The 13,126-nt window shown below is 41.9% G+C and overlaps 1 protein-coding gene across 1 annotated transcript in view; it reads right to left on the bottom strand.

Annotated features, from left to right (window-relative positions):
• Nucleotides 1–12,642, bottom strand: part of Npl (N-acetylneuraminate pyruvate lyase) — a 38,713-nt gene extending 26,071 nt beyond the window's left edge. The window contains 2 exon segments of the mRNA XM_087194416.1: nt 7,853–7,937; nt 12,258–12,642. Of these exon segments, the coding sequence (XP_087050542.1) occupies nt 7,853–7,920 (68 nt within the window). The 5' untranslated portion in view covers nt 7,921–7,937; nt 12,258–12,642.
• Nucleotides 12,643–13,126: the final 484 nt, after the last annotated feature.

The raw sequence follows: 13,126 nt of genomic DNA, 5'->3' as shown, positions 1-13,126 counted from the left end.
AAAGCATCTGATGCTTAAAGTGATAGGGGCATTTTTCCTTAATTCATATTGATTTAAAAATCTATAAACTGGGCTGGGGATTTAGCTCAGTATTTCTGGCACCTGCCTCGAAAGTGCAAGTTCCCAAGTTCAATCCCTGGTACCAAAAAAAAAAAAATTCATAAAAATCTATAAACCGAGTCACAAACACATCATATTAAATGGTTTGTTCCCATCCAAAGCACAGGTGGAGAGGACGGGCAATGGAGTGAGAAAATACAAGGAGAAACTATACAGGAAGTCTGGGTTAATGTGGCAGAACCATGGTTTCTCTGCCAAGAACACCAAGTGCTAGTTGGCTGTCTTTTGTACTTTTGTTAGTAGGACCAGAGAATCCTAATTTAATTTTAGTCTTAATAACATTTTTTTCATCCTCATTTATTATATTTTTTAAAAAACAAAAATAAAACAAAAAATCTGATGCATTTAGGAAACAGACATCAAAGGTCATTTGTCAAAGAGAACAGGAATAAGGAGCTAGAAAACAAGCTGACTTTAAAAGCAAAGACACTAAAAACAAGGACAGCACAGGCAATCCCTCCCCAGTGTGCTCAGAGAAAAGGTAGCTATTGCACCTGAGCTTGCCACTCAGAGAAAGGTGTGCTTTACTGCAGTTACAAGGCTGGAGACAAACCCCTCCATGTGGCTCACACCACAATGTCATAACATCACCCCTCCCTTCCCTAGCCTGTGTCACAGAGCAAGTGCTGAATGAAGGGTGTGCAAAGTAGTGATGTAGGCACTTAAATGATTCCTGCCTTTACCAGCAGCTTACATCACACTGCAAGTTTTGAAATTTTGCTACTATGGTAGTTGAGTAAAGGATATAGTGTATATGTAGATAATGAATTAAAATAGGAAAATATAATAGCTCTGAGTCAAAATTAAGTATATGGGGGTTCAGAAGAGGGACTGATAAATGCCAGGCAGGGTGGCTGGCAAGATGTCAAGGAATTTGGTCTGGAAGAATAGCTAGAACAGCACCCTCTGATCCTTCCTTCCAGCATTCTTCAGAGCAGGTATTTGGCCCTAGCCTGTTTTCTCTTCCTAGGAAGTTGGCTGCACCCTCAGGCAAGTGTTGGCTAATACGTGAAATTCAAGGTTCCTTTTCTTTCTTCAGTGGACTTCACACTATTGGCTTTAGTGAGTATGGCTTCTATTTATACCCTCTTCCTTTCCCTGCCACATTCCATCAGACCTTGCTGGGGAAATTGCTGCGTCATCCATCAACTTCCCTCAGACTGGGGTACTAATGGGTGATGAATTATCTCCCCCTGCAAGAAAGCAGAAAGCAGTTTATTTCTTCTTATAAAATGCCTATAGGAATGGCACCAATGGTAGAATTTCTAGGTAGTGGCAGAATTTTCCAGAAAATGTCCTCGGGCCTGTATAGTCTTTTTGGAACTATTAAATATTCTTAGGGACACCACAGACTGAAAAGAGGCAACTTCTAAATGTGTTGTTTGAGTTTCATAATGTTATAATTTTTTATACTAAAAAAAGTGACTTTGTTGGAAAAGCCAGGGTATCTAACAACACCTGAGCTACACTTCTTTGTGGTAGGAAATAAGAGTGGTTGCCCATTAAGAGGCCCTGGTGTTCCCCAGGACACTTCAGGCCTTTCAGATCTCTATTATTTTTTCTTTTTTTCACAGTATATTATTTCTTATGTAAATATAGTCACATTATAGTTTTTTTCCACTCAGCATTCTAAATTGGGCATGTCTCCATATTTTTAGATAATGTATTCCTATACTGGCTACATAATATTTCACCTTATGGATGAACATAATTTAGCTAATGCCCTTAGCATTTAGTTTACCAAACTGTACAAAAGGAAGGAACTCTTATCAAGTTATTTTTACCACAAGTTGAGTCCCAGAGTGGGTCAAAGTGGAACTGCAAGAGAATTTTATTACTCTTTTCTCTGGGCACAAGGATAAGAGAGCTTTTCTGAAATGGCTTTTTAGAGAGAAATCCCCACTGCTGTTTGTTCCTTCCTGGTGCATGACACTTTGTGAAAGGTCTTCCTTTAACTGAGGGGACGGAACCAACATAACTGGCGCGATGGAACATGCATATCAGAAAACTGAACATTTCGTTTTTTCTTGCCTTTTATAATAACTGTCAGCAAGCAAAATCAGATGAAAGTTGTGCGTGCTCTTGGCAAAATGACCATGTTTCAAAAACTTCCTGGGCAGGGAGCCTCCATATCGGAGGCTGAAAATATTCTGTTCTGGGTGCCTGGTCACCCAGACAATAATGAATGCAATTCTGACTCTAGCAAGGCACTTTCTGACTGGAGTAAAAGGTTTATTTTAAAAAGAGACGTTGGGAAAAAGAAAAAAGTCATTGCCAGCCATGGTGGCACATGCCTGTAATCCCAGCACTTGGGAGGCTGAGGCAGAAGGATCACTGTGAGTTCGAGGCCAGCCTGGGCTACATAGTGAGTTCAAGGCCAGCTTGAACTTCATAGTGAAACTCTGACACACACACACACACACAGAGTGGTAAAAATTCTCCTGTTGAAGCCATATGTAGTTGAGGGAGAAACACAACTTTTTTCTTGAGTTTGCCCAATCTAAAATAGACTTCCTACCCTAAAACTGTGTTCTTGCCCAAAAGGAAAAATGTCTTCCTGAAGCAATGAAGGAAAGCAAAAGTCTCTCTTTTTTTAGTGTAGAAAAAGATAAGTCTTGGGGGTATACCTCAGTGCTTGTCTAGCATGTATAAGGCCTGAGTTTGATTCTCAGGACTGAAAAAACAAAAAGACAAAAACAAAACAAAACCAAAAAAAAAAGAAGAAGAAAAGAATAAAGGAAAGGAAAGAAAGAGAAAAGGTAAGGAGAAAGAGATGGCTGGGTATTTGGGATGGGTGGAGAAAGATCTTCCTTTCTAGCTATGTGTCTTGGAGAGAGGGTGCTTGCCTTTAAAATCTGTTTTTCCAACTACAAAAATATAAATACAGCTCTGTTGAGTTGTCAAGATTAAACTGAAATATGTCAATGAAAATAACCAGGGTGATGAACGATATACAGGTTTGTGCAATCAGCATAACCCCCCCCCCCCTTTTCTTGACTATCAGCATGGCATCTCTATATTATATTTACTTAGGAAATAACAAAAAGTGTACCGTAACTTTGCTAGATGCTGAGGTTATAAATATAAATAAGATATAAGCCAGGCTCCAGTAAATACCTGTTGAATAAGGCCAAACAGCGCAAAGCCTGCTGGAATAGGCAGGCACATAATAAAAAGTTATTTTAATAATTATTATAAATAAATAATTTTGATACAGTGCAAAAAGGTAATTATAGGTGCTGGGGGATCACAGGGGAAAGATCCCCTAAACTTTATTAGGGGAAATGGAGAAGAATTACTAAAGGATTATGTTGGAGGTCACAAAACCATAGATCAAGGTACGGCACTTTGGGATGCTTGGCATTTTGCATAAAGGTAATTGAAACGTTTTAGAAGCACCCAAGCATGATGGTACATGACTATAATCCCAGCACTCAGGAAGCTGAGGCAGGAAGGCCACGGCAAATATGAGGCCAGCTTAGGCTATATAGTGTGTTCAAGGCCAGCCTGGATTACATAGCAAGACCTTGTCTCACAAAACAAAACACCCTTAGGTAGAAACAGTCTCAGAAGCAAGGGCTTTCTTTCTGGTCTCTTCCTGCTTCTTCCCCAGGCACAGGGTTGAATGCATTCTCTAAAGCTTCCTTAAGGGAAGCCCCTCTAGACTCCAGAAGGAACACATTTCCTGTCCTTATGCCTCCTTAAACTTTTTTATTTTGGTACTGGGGATCAAATCGGGACCTTGAGCTTGTGAGGCAGGTGGTGGCACCACTGAGCTAAATCCCTGGCCCTCCTTAAACTTTATTTACCAGGGAAGATTAAACTGTCATCACAGGAAGAAAGACTGGGCATGTCACTACCCTAGACACTGTCACAGCTACCATCTGTTCTTCGGTCTCATTTAGCTTCTGGGGAGGAAAAAACATTTTCAAACTATTGTCTACCCTTTGGGCCCATTCATTTCTCCTGAAAATCATTTGCTCCCTTCTAGAAATGCCTGGAGCCCTTCCAGCCTCCTAACTATGAGGAGGATATTTAAGTCTCAACCACCTGGTCCTTCTTTGTATTGTATATTTTGTATGGCTCCTGCTCACAAGTGCATGTTAAATGTATTTGTATAGCCTTGTAGTCTGTCTATTGTAAGTTTATTTCAGCAGATTTAAAGACTCAGGCCTCTAGAGGGGGAAGGAAGAAATTCTTTCCAGCCCTTTAGTGGTTTGATGGGTAAAGAGAAATGTTCCTATAGAGAGAGGAAATGGAGTATTGGAAAAAGGCAGATGAGACAGAACGCATAAAGGTAATTGCCTTTGGAGGGGAAGAATGGGCATTGCAGAAACAGAAATGAAGCAATAGAAATGAAAGGCAGATTATGAAGGATTTGCCATGCCATCCCAGAGAGGTTGGGTGTTAATCTTCAGACCAGTTCATTTCAGACTTCAATGTGGTAAAGAATCATCTGGGGCCACTATTAAGATGCAGTTTCTGATTTCATAGTATGTGATAGGCATGAGATCCTATATTCCTGCGAAGTTCTCATGTGATATTCATGTACCTGCTCCATGGGTCACGCAGAGTAGTGAGGCTTCAACAAAGGAGAATTAACCATGCTCCCTAGTCAGGGATTTAGTTCAGTGGCACTGCGCCGGCCTTGCATGAGCAAGGTCCTGAGTTCGATCCCCAGTACCAAAAAAACAAAAAAACAACAAAAAAACCCCACAGTGCTCCCTCAAGAGATGTGTTTACTGGTAAGTGCTCTGCGATGCACGGTGAAGGACAGACTGTGTTGCATGTACTTTATACAGTCTTACTATCTGGTGATACAGTATAGCTAATGACAATGCCAGAGGACTGCAGTCTCTCAGAGTCAGAATGGGTCCTAGAGACAATGTGGTTGGATTCCTCTCTTTACAGAATATGAAAGCTCTTAATGGGTAACACAGGTACTTGGTGGTAAAGCTGGAGATCAATGACCCAGATACTTTAACTAAAATTTATTTACTACTATTTTTTTCTGTCAACTTCCCTATTCCGAGACATCAACTTATATTAAGAAAGCAGAACCATTAGTGAGTATTCTTTGGAATTAACAAGAAAAAAGGATTCAGGAAAACACTCTGTGCTCAGGAATTATGTTGTTGTTTTTTTTTTTGGTACTGGGGATTGAACTCGGGACCTCGCACTTGCGAGGCAGGTGGTGGAATCCCCAGCCCATGTGCTCAGGAATTATGAAGGCTGGGGTTTCCTAACAAGTCATGTTAGGAACACTTGCACAATGGCACATCAACCAGCAGTATTTTCAGTTATTATATTCTATGTGTCCCTTATTAGTTTGGTCTTTTGTAGTCCAACAGGCTAATGCCTACCTGTGTCCACCTGCTTTGTAATAAAAGAACTTTGTTTTTCTCAGTACTGGGGATTGACCTAAAGAAGCACTGAGCTACATCTTAATTTCTATTTTGAGAGAGAGTCTCATTAAGTTGCCTGGGGTGGCCTTGAATTTGCAATCGTCCTGCCTCAGCCTCCTGAATAGCTGGGATTACAGACATGTGCCACCACACCTGGCTAGGAATATTTGATGGAGCAGATGAGAGAGAAAGGAGCTAACATAGCTCACATACCTGTCATGTGCTACACACTGACATACACTGTTTAATTCTTAGAAGGCCTCTACAAATTGTACATTCTTATTTTGATTTCATACCTCAGGAAAGTGATGCTCCTAGAAAAGAACATGAGAACTGAAAAAAGAGGAAACAGTGAAATAGAGGCAGCAGGATTAGAGGATTTGGGGAAGCAAAAAAAGATCTAAAAAAGCAGAGCCCTTTGTGCTATTTGTAATATATGACGCCTAAGTTTCCAGGAAAACAGCAGAACAAAGAGGAAGAATGCATTTACACTCTCGGTGTGTCCCAGATGAACAAGTAAGGCTGTTTTAAGGAGGCACTTCTAGGCTGAGAGGTCTTATTCAAAGGTTAAAGTGGCATGGACCAGATAGAGTGTGCTGAACTTACAGACAGGATCTTGCCCTGTGGCAGGGGGTAAATCCTGCCTGTTCATGAAGTCACATGCCTCTGTTTGATCGATGCATTGAGAAAAAGCTGATTTCACAGTTTCTCAGAACTTGCGGAAAGAGAAAAGTAATAGAAAAACAATTTTTAACCAGCTGAGTAATCTAAATGCCATCTCAGCAAGTTAGATCTAGTAAGGATGTGATTTTTCATGAATCATGGAAACTAGAAGTCTAGTACTCTAATGACCTATGGAAGAATTGTGATGTGGCCAACTTTAAATGAGATTACTAAAAGGTCTAAGAAATTTCGTCTTCTTTCTTTCTTGTTTTTTTTGGTACCAGGGATTGAACTCGGATCCTTGCACTTTTGAGGCAGGCAGCAGAACCACTGAGCTAAATCCCCAGCCCAGTTTTTTTTTCTTTTTTTTTTTGAGACAAGGTCTCGCAGTGTAGTTCAGGCTGGTCTCAAACTTGCGGTGATCATCCTGCTTCAGCCTCTCAAGTGCTAGGACTACAGCCATGTGCCATCATGCCCAGCCTATTTTAAAGAGGTAAGATTTACAAATTCAGCAATAGCACATGAAAAAGAAAAGCCTTTTTTTTTTTTTTTTTTGGTTCTGGGGATCGAACTCGGGACCTTGCGCTTGGGAAGCAGGCAGTGGCACCACTGAGCTAAATCCCCAGCCCAAGAAAATCCTTTTAAAAGATTTTAAATAGCTCATCTTGGGCTGGGGATTTAACTCTGTGATTTCACCACCTGCCTTGCAAGCGCAAGGATCCAATTTCGATCCCCGGTACCAAAAAAAACCCCCAAAAACTCATCTTCTTCTTCCCCTTGTCTAATGCCGTAACAGTTCAAACTTACCAACCTAAATGCATTTTGACCCTGCGCTAAGCACTCTTATGTTTAATGTTCATAATTCTAGGATGTAGGTAAACTATTACTATTTACACAGGAAGAAATGAGAAGCCTGAAGAATCCAGCATTCTTACTATTTTGGCAGTTTAATGCCACTGACAGGTCAAAACCATTTAGATCCAGGAGGCAGAGGAATACCCTTCTTGTGGCAGTATCCAAGGAGGAGTTATATATAGCACATGGTCACTTATGACATAGGACCACTACCTGATCACACAAGCAAGGCTACAGTCACAGTATTCATCTGCAAGTCCAGAGGCGTGGGTAATGATTATTCAACAGTCACCTGCAGTTTCCTCTGCTCCTTTCTGCCCCTCTGTGTCCTAACATTTAATCAATGTTGAAATAAGATTAGAAACATGCGTAAGGGGTCCATTTTGTGGATACTCTCCCACTTTCTGCAGGGTATGACATTTTTGTCAAGTCATTTTTATCATGTTCAGCATGGCTGAATCATGCAGAAGTCTGGCTTTCTAGAGGGGCCAGGATAGTGCCTGATATCAAATCGTGCTAAAATGGGATTCTCCTCATCCAATTTACTAGCCCTATTGGGAAAACCAAGGCTATGTGAAAGCCCAGAAGAATTTGTTTTATGGAACTATAGACACTGGGAGAAAGGCAGATACAGAGGATCCTTCTCTGAGTGAGAAGTCAGGGATAGTGCAAGAGAGTGAGCCACAAAAGCTGCCATTTGGCACAAATACTCCAGATAAGCAGAGCCTTAGAGAATGTTATCATTGAGAGCTTCTGTCCTTGTCAGTTGAGTGAGAACAGATCCCTTTGTGACCCGAAGTGATAGTTACCCATTCTCAGTCATTGGCGTGAGGGTTGCAGCAACAAGGCCCTGAAGTTTCTTCTTCCCGGAGGCCATTGAGGTTGCTAGAAAGTCTGGAAAACATAAAATGTCATTCCTCTCTTCAAGAAATGTCAATTAATGACCAAACTCCCAAGCAAAGTCCATTTACTTTAGAACCATAAAATATGCTTACAAAAACACAAACACACATTGTGAAATTTTAGAGCTTTATTCTATTGGGGACAAAACTTTAAGAACAAGGAGGGGTGCACCTAGGAAAATACTATCTGGAAGGCCTCCAGTTTTAACTACAAGATAAGTGAGGCAGCCCTAAACCTCAGAGCAGTGATAACAACAGATCAAAGAAAGAACTGCAACTTAACTCAAGTAAGTCAAATACTATAAAAAATTATTACTTAAAATTTGCCAGAAAAATTAAAATATGCTAAAAAGGACATTTTTCTCTCTCCTTAGCTTTATTCTTTTAAGATAGAGTCTTACCTAAAATCAGCACTTAAAACTAGTACTTAGGGGCCAGGGATTTAGCTCAGTGGTTCCACCGCCTGCCTCGCAAGCGCAAGGACCCGAGTTCGATCCCTTGTACAAAAAAAACAACTAGTACTTAAAATCCTAAGATTTCAGCATGATTTATATACCTATCAGATTTACCTAACAATTCTTTCATATTCTAATTTTGCCAAGTTTTCCTGATTCTAGTAAACCAATGTAAACCACATATTCAACTCTCCTCCACCTCAGCAAGTCCCAAGAGAGGATGGGAAGTGTTTGATTTGTCTTTTCTTTCCCTGCTTTGAGCCCCCTGCTTGACCCTACTGTTCCATTCACAAACGAGGACTATGTACATGAGTGCGTGAAATGTTGGGACAGTAGCTGGATGATGACTTCCCAGACATGTGCTCCCTGTGTAGAGCCAACCCCGTACTAATCCCTTCACCAGGCAGAGTGGACCTGTCCACAGTCAGTGCTGAGGACTTAGCAAAGGCAATGAGAAGGAACACAGCACACTGGGTAAGAGCCTGGATTCCGCAGGCAGCTCTGCCTCTCCATAATTATAGACACATTATTATTTTTTGAGCTATAAGATATAAAAAGGCACAAATCCAAGTTGAAGTCATATATGCAGTATCTAACAATCAAAGATGAAAATAAATGATAATCAGCATTTTGTGACAATTATATAAAAGATAGTGGGCATATAACAAATACAGTGATATCTACAGGTGATCAATAAGGATGTGTTACAGTTCTGATATGGATACATTGCAAAACCCAATTCCCACTATACTGAAATATGACTCACACCATGTAGTACTTAACTATGAACCTACCCATTTTGTTTGCTTTTGTCATAAAACTGTTAATCTCATCTCCCCATGTAGAAGAATAAATTTTTGGAATACAAACACCATATATTCTTTTTCTCTATCCCTTCGGGTGAACCCTTGAAAAATATGCCCTGCTTTTGTAGCAAGCCAACATGATACTTCTTCTTGCAAACAGACGTGTCCCTCAAGACTTGATCCTGAAATCAAGTTCAAAACCACTGCTCTATATCAAAGGACAATAAAGGAGAGCCTTGCAAAATGTACAGGATATTAGGCTTTCTTTGACATTTCCCTGTTCACGTTGGAAGTCTGCAAAGATAAATGCAATCAGCTGGCCCAGAGGGAAGACAAGACTAATCATAAGACAAGACTCTGACCCTTGAGTCTCATGTGACCAACTTTAGTGCAATGGCCAGGCCACTTGGCCTATGAGCCTGGGAGGCCTGGTCTACTCCAGAAGGATGTCTGGTACTCCTGCAAGCATCTTAACTCAAGATACCCAAAGTGAATCTGCCTTCTTGTCCTCTGAACAATTTATCTGTTTCTTACTGTGGAGGAATTATAGAGAACCAGCTCTGGAATCAAACTTCATGAGTCTGCACTCTGGCTGCAACATATCAGCTGGGTGACCTTGGGCCTGCTACGTAATGCCTCTGTGCTTCAGTTACCCTTCTGTAAATGGTAGTAAAAGGAAACATATTTCATAGGGTTGCTGAGAAATAAAAATTAATTAATTCACGGAACATGACTGACAACAGTGCCAGGTACACAGTAAGTACATCTTCACTGCACTCCAAGTCTTGTCTGGTGGGTGTAGGATGGGAGCAAGTGTTATAGGCCCCTTACCAGCCCGTCTTCTCCACTCTGCTGATGCCTCTCCCCAGCCCTCACCAGCTTGTCTACTCTGAACCTAAGTCATTTTGATTCTGTTCTCTCCTTCCCTGGCTATTCTTACTTCCCCTTCCATGCTCCTCACCCACCCCCTTGTTAACTCTTATTTAGACCAGTGGTCATAACCCAAGGTCCGAGGGGTCCATCAGGGCATAAGAAGGTTCAAATGATGACAGTATGGAGAGTTCCAATCATCATCAATAGTCTCCTTAATCAAACAGTACTAGCCTGCTTGGGCTAAGGAACATTTCTTCTACATTCTTGTGCTCCTGGCTGCATTTATTTCCTACATAGCAACATTGATATTCTTAAGATGGTCAAAAGCTCATATTGGCAGTTACGTGTCTTTTTTTGTTTTGAGACAGGATCTCGCTATGTAGCTCAGCCTGGCCTTGAACTCACTATGTAGCCCAAGCTGGCTTCAAACTCAGTGATCCTCCATGCACCACCACGCCTGGCAGCTGTATACCTTTAATGGAAGGAAATCAAATTAACTGCCACTTAAAGACTGTTCTGAATTGTTAAATAAATTCAAAATATGGGGCCTGTAGGAGAATATGGGAATTATGGTCCTAATCTCCATCCTCCTCTCCTCCTTCAACCCACAGAGGCTGCCAGGTGAATCTTCCAGTAACTGTGCCATTTCTCATCTTGTTCTTGTTTAGAAAATGCCACCTGCATGGTCTGTCTCTACAGGAGCTCTTCAGGCCTGCAAGGCACAAGCCCAAACTCACTGCTCCTTGGACTGTCCTGCCTGCCTTTGTTCCAGAGCATCTCCCACTTCAATTCCTTCAGTCTAGCCTATTTTTCCAGCACTCGGAATTGGACCCATGATCTTCACAATCAGCTACATCCCCAAACTTTTTTAAAAATTTTGAGACAGTGTCTTGCTAAGTTGCTAAACTGCTCAGGCTGGACTGAACTTCCAATCCTGCTTTAGCCTCCTAGAGTTCTGGGATTATAGATAGATATACACCATCACACTGACCAACTTTTAAAACTCACCTTAAAAGCTGAAGAATTCTCTGATCCTCCATGCTGAAAATTATTTTTTCACCCTGAGTTGCCCCCCTCCCCCCACTAAAAACCTCATACCAAGCCAGGCATGGTGGTGCACGCCTGTGATCTCAGCACTCCAGAGGCTGAGGCAGGAGGATCTCCACAAGTTTAAGAGCAGCCTGAACTACACAGCACGATCCTGACTAAAAACCTCACACTAGATTTACAAGCAGGGTAGGTTTGCTTTTTTGCTGGACTGCAAGCCCTCTAGGGCTCAGCAATAGCTTCAAAAATTCATCTCTGCACAGAGTAATATACTAGATCAACAAAGTTCGCTAGTTTTATAAACTGCTAAAACCTAGTAGCAAGGGATCACAATTATAATGATCAATATTTTAAAAATCTGAGAATTACAATAAACTTGGCAATGCTACACTCTGAAATTCTTCACAGCTTGCTTGCAACAAGAGCAAATGGTTAAAGGGGCTGGGGATTTAGCTCAGTGGTTCCACCACCTGCCTCCAAAGCGCAGTTTGATCCCTGGTACCAAAAAAAAAAAGTTTGTTCATATTCTAAAGTGGTGCAGATTTAGGGTATGTTAATCAAGTGAGCAAGGTGAGATATATATCTATATATCTATATAATATAGAGAAGCCATATAAATCACAGTATAAAATTATGAAGTGTACTGTATTTATATCTAATTCTCATTCTAAAAGGTGCATAAAGGCTGAATTGGAAGCGTCATGTCTGCATGAAATTTCCTATATTTTTAATGTGTATGATGGACTTAACTTTTCTTGGATATTAAAGTCTGCCAATTGCTATGAAAAAAAAAAGCAAATGGTTAAAATATTCTCCAGTCTAAGGTTTTTCTGAGAATTTAGAATATAATTAATGAGACACCAGAGGGGGAACGCTTGAAATCTTATACATATATCTACAGACAACGCTTAGTGTAAAGAATTCATGCTACCTAAATCAAAATTCTTTTTCAAAAGGCAAAGTTTCTAAAAAAAAAAGGGGGGGGATGCAATTTTGCACAAGCAGGACTTGAAGAAAAAGACAATGAAACGACAAAAATACAACAAAAAGCAGAAACTCAACCAAATTCTAGTAAAATGAAAGGGCAGGGGTATCAGATTTAATCGCTGAACTCCCTTTCCTTTGGCTCACACGCTAACTGATCACTTTGAGGCAAGGATCCTTGGAGACCGGGAATCCGGGGTATGTGGCACTTGCCCCAGGCCGGGAGACCGTCGTACTCCTCTTCCTCAGCGGATCTCTCCAGCGTCTGCCTGTCCTTCGGCGGGGCCGTCCGGTCCCGAGTTCTCGGCGGGCCGGGAGCGCTCTCTACCACTGCGGCCGCCCGGGGGCGCAGGATCACGTGGCGCCGCGCCCGGCACCCTGCAGATTGTAGTTCCACGCCCCTCCCAGCGCAAGACTCGTGACTGCGGGGTGGAGTTGACTCCTCCCGGGGGCGCCCAGCAACCTCTCCCCGCCTTTGCTGTCCCGCCCGTCGCTGACGGCGGCCTCCCGGGCTCCTCTCTCCTTGAGTTCCGTCTATTGCTCAGGCCTTGCGAGAATGGGTGCTCGCGACACTGACCGTGGGATTTAGGCTTCTGTTGCACAAATGGGCGGAGAACCTACTGCCCAGCAGGCGTTTGGCTCTTCAGGCTGACGCTGCTGCCCCAGCTTGGCTCATTTTCATGTGAGAAAGAGATGAGCAGATTTTAAAATGAACTAGCTAGTTGGCCTCGGTACATGCCTGTTATCCCAGCACTCTTGGAGGCTGAAGCAGGAAGATCACAAGTTCAGTCCCAGCCTTCGCTATTTCGCGACTTAGCTTAATGTGACCCTGAATTCAAAATAAAAGTAGAAAGGGCTGGGGGCTGTTGCTCAGTGCAAAGGCCTTGGGTGAACCAATACAAAAAAAAAAAAAAAAATGGAGAAAGGAAGTGGCAGTTACCGTGGGTGATGGAGTCTAGGACAGGGTCCTATGTTCTTGTGCGCGCTGGTAAGGAAACAGCATCAAAGTTTATAAA

Source organism: Heterocephalus glaber, unplaced genomic scaffold, assembly GCF_053883595.1.
Source record: "Heterocephalus glaber isolate CG9 unplaced genomic scaffold, H.glaber_assembly_v1.0 deba00001600, whole genome shotgun sequence".
In the NCBI taxonomy this organism is placed as follows: domain Eukaryota; kingdom Metazoa; phylum Chordata; class Mammalia; order Rodentia; family Bathyergidae; genus Heterocephalus; species Heterocephalus glaber.
Note: the sequence above shows the minus strand (reverse complement) of the source record. Positions and strands in the feature narration are given on the sequence as shown.